The sequence below is a fragment of the Lucilia sericata genome, unplaced genomic scaffold (genome assembly GCF_015586225.1).
Source record: "Lucilia sericata isolate MDLA Ls3-8-SP2 unplaced genomic scaffold, ASM1558622v1 Contig001118F_arrow, whole genome shotgun sequence".
Taxonomy (NCBI): domain Eukaryota; kingdom Metazoa; phylum Arthropoda; class Insecta; order Diptera; family Calliphoridae; genus Lucilia; species Lucilia sericata.
The window spans coordinates 100,551-110,412 of NW_023995090.1; the positions used below are offsets into that span (position 1 = coordinate 100,551).

General features: G+C 35.7%; 1 protein-coding gene across 1 annotated transcript; it reads right to left on the bottom strand.

Moving 5' to 3' along the window:
* Positions 1–548: 548 nt before the first annotated feature.
* LOC119610101 lies at positions 549–5,879 on the bottom strand. Its single transcript, XM_037965200.1, has one exon. The coding sequence runs from the start codon at positions 5,877–5,879 to the stop codon at positions 549–551; it is 5,331 nt and encodes a 1,776-aa protein (XP_037821128.1).
* Between the last annotated feature and the right edge of the window lie 3,983 nt (positions 5,880–9,862).

Below are 9,862 nucleotides of genomic sequence, written 5' to 3' on the forward strand. Positions count from 1 at the left end.
TCAATAATTTTTATTTAAACGGAATAAAAATCCTTAAACTCTTATGTAGGGTATTTATTTAAACCGTTATTTAATTTTATTAAATATTTGGAAACTAATTAAATATAATTAAATGTATGAAAAATCTTCTGTTCGCAGCGAGGCAGTAAAAGCAAGTGAATTTTAATAATAATTTCAATTTAAAAAGAGCCAAAAAAAGTGCGTATCAATATTTAAATATAGCTTACGCATATAACATACATATTTACATACATGCGAATATGGTAAAAAGTGCGTAGCAAAAAACCAGTATTTTTCGCACTTCTTTTACTGCATTTACTTTAATGAGAGAAAATAAATCTCATTTAAGTAAATCTGCATAGAACTACCAAAATTAAACAAAAAAGTGCGTAAGCTTTTATGTGCATTGTTCACACTAGCAATGAAATTCAAAAAAAATAACTTAAATTGTTAAAGAGAAAAATAACAAATTAATGCAAATAAAATAATACAAAATATAAATATTAAAGTTGTTCACCAACATTCTCCCCCACTAAGGACGACAGTGCTTAAACCGAGGAAGAATCATCATCACCATGTAGTTTAAAGTTGTAATCATTTTCTTCGGCATTAAAGCTATCATTTGTAGGTAACAGGGCAACTTTAGACATTGGGCGTTTAAATGTTTTTCTGTTTGAAAATAGAGTGACCACCCTTACACAACCATCTTTGCCGGGATGAATATCTTGGATTCGGGCAAGCGGCCATTCTCCAGGGGCACCTCGTTCATCGAATACGACCACTAAATCACCAATTTTAGGGTTTTCAGTTATTTTGAGCCATTTGGGCCTAGCTTGAAGTCGACACAGCCATTCGTTACACCAACGTCGCCAAAAATGTTGCTTCAGCTTTTCGACGGTTTTCCATCTATTTAGTCGATCAATGTTGACATCCAGTAAATCTTCTTCCGGAACACATAGAGTAGGTTCCCCAATCAAGAAATGAGCTGGGGTGAGCGCATTGCAGTCAGATGGTTCGGAATTTAGAGGGCACAAGGGTCTGGAATTCAAACAGCTCTCAATCTGGGCTAAAAGCGTTGTAAGCTCCTCAAATGTCAAAATACGGTTCTGCATCACTCTCTTTAAGTGGTGTTTTGTAGACTTCACGCCAGCCTCCCAAAGACCACCAAAGTTTGGAGAGGCTGGAGGTATAAAATGCCATTTCGTACCATTTGCGGCCAGGCAGTCGCTTATCTCATATGAAATCGATGATTTGCTGCGATTATAAAGAATTTGTAGCTCCTTATTAGCTCCAACAAAGTTCGTACCACAGTCTGAGTACAAGTCGGTACAAGGGCCACGGCGGGACACGAAACGCCTGAAAGCGGCCAAAAAAGCATCGGTTGACAGGTTTGTTACTGCTTCCAAGTGTAAAGCTTTCGTAGTCATACATATAAACAAACAAATGTAGCCCTTTGTAGTTACTGAGTTTCTTGCAGTGGATTGTTTTATAGCAATTGGACCGGCATAGTCAACTCCACTGTGCTTAAACGGACGAGCAGGTTTAAGACGAACACTAGGGAGATTTCCCATCATCTGCTGGGCTGCCTTTGCGTTATATTTGAAACACGTTATACATTTTCGCAAGACACGTTTAGCAATACTTCTACTTGATATTATCCAATATTCCCGTAGGACGTAAGCTTGCATTTGGATTAAACCGCCATGTAAAGTTTTTATGTGTGCATCTAGAAATAATAAATTAGTCAAAGGATTTTGCTTTTTAAGTAAAATTGGGTGTTTAGAACAATAATCAAGGTCAGAATTTTGAATTCTACCGCCAACTCTAAGTATTTGAGAGGAGTCAAAAAATGGGCAAAGTTGAGCTAAAGCGCTATTTTTTATAATTTGACCTCTCTTTTGAAGTTCAGAAATCTCTTGCAAAAAATCCACCTCTTGTGAAAGTTTAACAAGCCTTAAACGAGCAAATTTTAGTTCTTCGGTTGAAAGAAACCCTGTCATCTTACCGTTACCTTTTATTTGTGAATGTTTATAGTTTTGAGTATTGTGTTTAAAACGAAATATGTATGCAGTAACACGTATCAATTTGCAAAGTGAAGAAAATCTTGTTAATATTTCTGGATATTGTTTTATTTCAGCTACAACCGAGTGCATATTTAAAGTTGGTTCAGTAGAAATTTCATCCATTTCATTTAGATTTAGTTTCGGTTGTTTTGGCCAATTTTCTGCAGGTTCCGATAGCCATTTAGGGCCATGCCACCATAGTTCATGTTCAACCAATTCATTCGAAGATATACCACGGGAAGCGCAGTCAGCAGGATTTTCACGTGTAGATATGTATCGCCATTGAGAAGCATGACATCTGCGTTGGATTTCTGCCACTCTGTTTCCAACATATACGGGCCACTTAAATGACTGACCACGTATCCACGAAAGTACAGTTGTACTATCAGTCCAATAATAAACATTTGAAATATCTTGATCAAGTGAAGAAGTTATTCTGTCAACTAATTTAGCCAATAAAGTAGCAGCACATAATTCCATTCGAGGTATAGTTAACCGCTTTATAGGACCTACTTTAGTTTTCGCTTGTATTAAATACACTTTTGTACCCAAATCTGAAATAGTCTTAGCGTAGACAGCAGCCGCGTAAGCCAACTTAGATGAATCGGAAAAACCATGAATTTCAATTGAACCACATTTAAACGTTCCGATCCAACGAGGAATTTTAATTCTTTCAAGAAACTTTAGATTTTCGCGGTATGTTAACCATCTTTTTTGCATAGCGTCAGGTAAGCGATCATTCCATTCAATGCCAAGCAACCACAAATTTTGAAATTCAATTTTAGCAAGAATTGTAGTAGGGGAAAGCCAGCCTAAAGGGTCATAAAGTTTTGCTGAGTCTGAGAGTAAACTTCTTTTGGTAACTACTGATGTATCTTCAATATTGATCTTAAATGAAAAGCAGTCGTCTATCGTGTTCCACTCGAGTCCAAGAGCCTTTACGGTATTAGGTTGATTTAGTTCAAATATATCAGATTTTTCTCTGTAGTCTACAGGAATCAATTCTAGCAATTCCTTCGAGTTTGTTGTCCATTTACGTAAATTAAACTTGCCTTCATTAAGTAAACTACATAATTGAGTATGCAAATGGTAAGCTTCAGATAGACTATCAGCTCCAGAAATTACGTCATCGACATAAGTATCTGAATTGAGCACATTACATGCCATCGGATATTTTTCCTTTTCGTCCAACGCTAGTTGTTGTAAAACCCTAATCGAAAGAAAAGGAGCGGGTGTAGTTCCATAAGTAACCGTTGAGAGCTTATAAATTGATATCTGTTCAGAGCCACTATTTCTCCACAAAATTTGTTGAAACTTTCGTTGTTCCTGTACCACAAGTATTTGTCGGAACATCTTCTCCAAATCTGCCCGAAACCCAATTTTAAAACGTCTCCACCGATTTATAATTGTGGGCAAATCATTTTGCAATGCAGGACCAGGTGCTAGTTCCTCATTCAAGGAAGATTGAGCAGACCTTTTACAGCTACCATCAAAAACTACCCTCAATTTAGTAGTAGAACTACTCTCTCTTAACACACCATGATGAGGCAAAAAGAAACCATTTTTTTCTAAATCACGTGGATAGGTACCGACCTTTTCCATATGTCCGAGACATTCATACTCTTTCATAAAATCTAGATAAAGTTTTCCAAAGTTCTTATTCAATTTACATTTTGACTCAACATTCTTTAAACGAGAAAGTGCTGCATAATCCGTATGACCAAAGACTGGAAGCGGGAGGCCTTTAAGCAATGATTTAAATGGCAGTGATACGGTGTAACGCCCAGATGAATCACGAGAAGTAGTGCTTTTGAAATGTTGTTCGCAAAGGATTTCTTCTTCTGTCAAAGCTCTTTTTTCCAGCAATTCTTCTTGTTCCCAAAAGGACAGCAATTGCTTATCTAATGAACAAACATTTACTGTGATGATGTGCTCAGATGAGTTATCATGTGAGGGGCCAGAAACTATCCAACCGAAATGTGTGAGTTGTAAGAATAAACCACTTTCAAATTTTTGTTGCTGAGGTAATATGATATCTCCGTATACATCTCCTCCTAACAAAAGGTCAATTTCACTAGGTTTCGAAAAATAAGGATCAGCTAATGAAAATTTCTTTAAATCCGGTAATAATGTTTCGTTTATAGCCATAGGTTGATATGCCGTTATTTTCGGAAGAACCAAAGCCTCGCAATCTATTTTAAAATTTGTTTCGATTCTTGAGAATATTGCAAAATTAACGTATTGCTTTGAAATAGTAGATTGGTTTCCACCTACACCGCATATTTCCACAAAGTTCCTTTTATAAGATAAGTTTAAGGCATCTGCAGCCTTTTTGGTTATAAAGGTTGCTTGAGCACATTGATCAAGAAGAGCACGCAAAACAAAATCTCCCTGAGGGGTTTTTAAAACAACACGCATCGTAGCGAGGAGAACTTGGGGCCTTTTCCTCCTGTTAGATGTTTTACTATTGTCAACGACATGAGCGGTAACGTTTTCAATACCTTGAGAAGACGAGGATGTTTGAGAAGGTATAACAGGTTCAGGGGTCGGAGTATTAGAAACATGATTTATAAAATACTCATTATGAACAGTGGTATGGTGGTTTTGTTGGCAGACTTGACAGCGAGAAGCTACATGACATTTGTTACTAAAGTGGCCTGGGGTTAAACAATTTCGACATATTCGCTTTGAATTCAAAAAATCTCTTTTTTCACTAGATGGTAAAGCAGAAAACTTGAAACACTTGAAAAGAAGGTGACGCTTATTGCAGCAGGGGCAGTTGTAGTCGGTACTTGTGGAAGCAGCATTTACATAACGTCGTAAATTGTTTCTACTTTTATTTTGATGTTGTGGGGTTTTTGGTTTCGAAAAAGGAACATTAGGGCTTGAATCAGTCTGATCAGAAATAGTTTCTAATGTTCGAAAAGTTGATTCCAAAAATTTGAACAAGTCTTCAATAGGAGGGATTTGAGTCGAGGCATTAAGCGATTGCTCCCATTCCTTTCGGGTTTGTACATCTAGCTTATTTACTGTCATATAAATAAGCATAGCATGCTCACCTTCGGTGTTTATTTCTAAAGTACGTAGTAGGGCAATACTAGTTCGTGTTGTGTCTAAAATCGTCTGAATGCTTTTGGAAGAGCCATCAGACGAAGGTATAGCAAACAGTTTTTTAAAAATAGTATCAACTATTTTTCTTTTATTATGATATCTATTCTGTAGAGCGGTCCATGCTAAAACGTAGCTTGAATCCGTTGCTGGATATTCGTTCACGATATCCAAAGGAGTTCCTTTACAAGAATTTTTCAAAAAACAAAATTTTTGAACATCAGTTAGCCCAGAATTATTATGGACTAACGAAACGAACATGTCCTGATAAGACATCCAAGTGAGGTAATCACCACTAAAAACTGGCAAATCAATCTTCGGCAAACGAGCCTGAAGCGAAAAGGTTTCATTTCTAGAATGAGAGGGACCAGCAAACGTACTGGACTGAATTCCAGGAGAACGAGTAACAGAAGAATCCATGAAATCGAGCAATTGGCTTTTAAGGGTAAGAAACTCGTCTTGAAATTGATAATAAACATCGTCTTCGAAATACGGAATATTTTCTGTATTAATAGTATTGTCACGGACTACAGCGCATAATTGGGTATTCCCGTCTTTAAATTGCAAAAAATTTGATTCTATTTCGTCTAAAACAGATTGTGCGAAGCCATGCGTTTTATGCTGTCTTGAATTATATAACCTAGCAGTACGTTTTAAATTTAAAAATAAATCTTTTTGATCCTCAATAAGATGGTGAATATCCGCCATTTTGTTCAAAACACTTTTTTATTTTCAGTATTGTATAATACAAAATGTTATGCATACATACAGTTTTCCAGAAACCACAAATTAAGGTAACTGTAACGCAGAGTTCCAAACCTTATTTTATTCGTTGCAGCAAGTTTCACTTTTCAAAATATCTTCAAGACTACAAGCGATTTTTCCAAAGAAGTTCTAGAGCCAAGTTCCAATCGCAAAGCAAGCAGTTCTAAGGGCAATAAGATTCCAATTCGTTACTCCAAATAGCACACAATTATTCATCAGTCCCGGGTTTCGGCACCAAATAATGTACGAGATTTTAACTTTTCTAAGTTAAAATAATTTTCAATAATTTTTATTTAAACGGAATAAAAATCCTTAAACTCTTATGTAGGGTATTTATTTAAACCGTTATTTAATTTTATTAAATATTTGGAAACTAATTAAATATAATTAAATGTATGAAAAATCTTCTGTTCGCAGCGAGGCAGTAAAAGCAAGTGAATTTTAATAATAATTTCAATTTAAAAAGAGCCAAAAAAAGTGCGTATCAATATTTAAATATAGCTTACGCATATAACATACATATTTACATACATGCGAATATGGTAAAAAGTGCGTAGCAAAAAACCAGTATTTTTCGCACTTCTTTTACTGCATTTACTTTAATGAGAGAAAATAAATCTCATTTAAGTAAATCTGCATAGAACTACCAAAATTAAACAAAAAAGTGCGTAAGCTTTTATGTGCATTGTTCACACTAGCAATGAAATTCAAAAAAAATAACTTAAATTGTTAAAGAGAAAAATAACAAATTAATGCAAATAAAATAATACAAAATATAAATATTAAAGTTGTTCACCAACAATTGTAAAATATATTATGAAAGTTTTTTACAACACTGAAGCAACAACTCGATTCGTTTCGTATCGAGTAACATCATGAGAAAATTACGCACTATCGAAATTAATTTCGATTCGAATTTTACTTCGATCACGACTGCGAGAATTACCCCCCTGCTATGAAGAACTAAGGTGGCAATTTTTGTACATGGCTGAGCCGGTCGATGTACAAGCACTTTGCTGAAGTATTCGAGCTATCTAATCTCTTGCCATAGTAGCCCCGTTGCGTAATGGCAGACAGCATGGGATCAATCCCAATGCAAACCCCGACAAGGAAAAAGCAATCACTGGTCTAAAGTCAATAGAAGGGGAAACTACCCCAACATCAGGTGAAATCAATCTTCCGGTATAACGGAATTATGGTGTCATGAAAGATTACATTATTTAAAATGCAATCCCCATCAATTAATAACCCAATCCTTAACCTCTTAAAGCCCGCGCAACCACACTTCTGAGATGGCTCTGTTGATTCGGCATCAGCACCTGGAGACGTATTTGGTAGTCCGAATAAATCGGGATCCCTCTGTATGTCAAATAATGTGACAAAAGATGTAGGAATTTCCAAAGTCAATTCGAACTCAATAATTGCCCCGACAAGTTGAGAGAACGGACCTCGCGTAGCACGAAAGTCTACTGTCGGCAGAGGAGTTTTTCCCGATAGTTCACCAATTACTTTAGTTCCATTCTCAAACCATAACGATCTGTGGGATGACAGGCAACTATTAAGTGTCAACGTGAGAATTCCCCAATCTATACTGGCGCCCTACTACGCGAAAAGTAAGAGATACTCAACGGGTTCATCCAGTATAAGTTGTTTTGCCACATCACCCAGTGACATCTGTTGAGATGGCAGCACCAGACATATATGGCATTTGGATATATCAGTCCTTGAACCAACATTCTCTCCCCGCGAATTTGGGTGTAAACCACAGTCACTACGTAGATCCCGAAGGAACCTCAACCAACTGCCAGGCCAGGACAAGTCCTGCGAGCAACTGGCCACCTGTAGTGGCAGATTAATTGGTGCTCTGGTTAGACCCCATGTCAAATCATTCCAAGGAATAACACCAACATGGAGATTTCATCAAGGTAACATGCCCCCCGGGGAGGGGGTGGTGTTGTTCTGAAGAAAGTGAAGTAGAATTGGCTGGAAATTTTAATACTATTTCCGCGGCACCCTACACTACTATAGAGGGGAGGGTATTATGTGTTTATGCTGATGTTTGTAATACCCAAAAATATTGATCCTACACCCACCTTAAAGAATACCAATCGGCCCAGAATCATCTCCTTTTTTGTCAACAAATTTTTAAAACATTTCTGTATTAGTATTATTGTAATCTCGGGGAAAAGAAGTGCTACCAATATCTCTTGTCTGCAGAGAATATAAACTGTTGATGATCAACTTTACCTTCGGTCTTTCTTTCGAATGATTTGACATGGCGAACTTGACGAACTAGAGAACCACATAATCTGGTACTACGGGAACCGGTAATCTACAGGGCAGTGCTTTGGTATTTATCTTGCCTTGGTTATTGGAAAGGTCCCTTTGGGGTGTATGTAGTGATTTTAGATTAAACCCAAATTCGCGGGAAGAGAATGTTGGTTAAAAAGCTGATGAACAGACTATAATTTGGGATAAATTCGATGCTGTTTCCGAGACAACAGATATCCTACAGAGGAGTGACTGGAAGACTTAGCATTGGTGGATCTTAGATACCTATAGTGAATGTAAACGGAAGTGATGTTTTTGCATATCGTAAGTTAAGCAACGGTCAGAGCAGCAATGGTCAGAGTTTAGATAGCTCGAGTACTTAACCAAAGTGCTTTTACATAGACCGGCAGAACCATGAACAAAAATTACCACCGGCTTGTAGGATAGGAAAATTACCGGTATGCAAGTTGGATGAAAAAGACCACCGCGAAGTTAGGACATCAAGTGAGGTGTTCATGTAAAGCACTTCGATTTCATGCATAAGTTATATAGGTAGGTACAGTATGCTGCCTAGAAATATGAAATGCATGCGATATCCTGCCACCACTTTATTGATGTTCATTCAGTTTATAACTCTCTTTATGACATTTCTCCTTATATACACGAGAGTCCTTCCTGACAATTATTTGATACTTCATTCGGGGGTATTAAATGATTTAAAAAATCATTGAATTAAGAAGAGAAATTTTTATGAATGTTTGAAATCTAAACAAGTTGAAGTAATATTTATATACAATTATTTTTAGCAACAAATAATGTTTCTTTGTTGTTGTTCTTTTGTCAAATAAACATATTTATACCATTAGAACGAAATTGTTTCCTATATATTTCCTTTATAAATAAAACCTTTTTTTTTAATGCGACTATAAATCATTTAGCTTTAGTCTAAAAGTACCAGATGAAATAAATGCAAAAAGAGAAAAAAAATGTTTTCCGCAATTAACACCTTATTGTTGAAGTATCTTTTATTGCTTTCATCATCTTTACGCTTAAAATCACTCAAAAGTATCACGGAGGTTTAAACAAATAAATAAATGGTTTTCCTTTATTTTATTTAGTAAAAGGGTAAACTTGAGGAATTACTTGGGAGTTTTTTTTTTCAAACTCAGGAAAATTTGTTGCTATTACGGATTGTTAAACAACCGAAATAAATAAATTTATTTTTTACATTTAAGATAAAAGTCTACGTCCCATTGAGTTTGATTTTTATATAAATGTTGAAGGTATTAAAAGATTTCAACAAATCTTTAATAAACAATTTTTGTTGGCAGGCAGTGTGGGTGTGGGTTTTATTTATTAATAATGACAGGGTGGAAAACTTTATTCATTTTGTGAAGAAGTGATTGTCCATGACAATAAAAAAAAAGTTTGATGAGACAATGAAAATTCGTTTTATTTCGTAATTTAAGATTTTCCTTAAATAATTAATATTATTGTCGATTTTAGGTACATACACAACAGAAAAAAGTATGACTGATTTAAATAATAATTTATTTTTTAGCACAACAAAAAGTTTAGTTACGATTTGAGTTTTACAATTCTCACTAAACGTATATTTTACACTATAGTGACAACATAATAAGGACGGTCGAAAT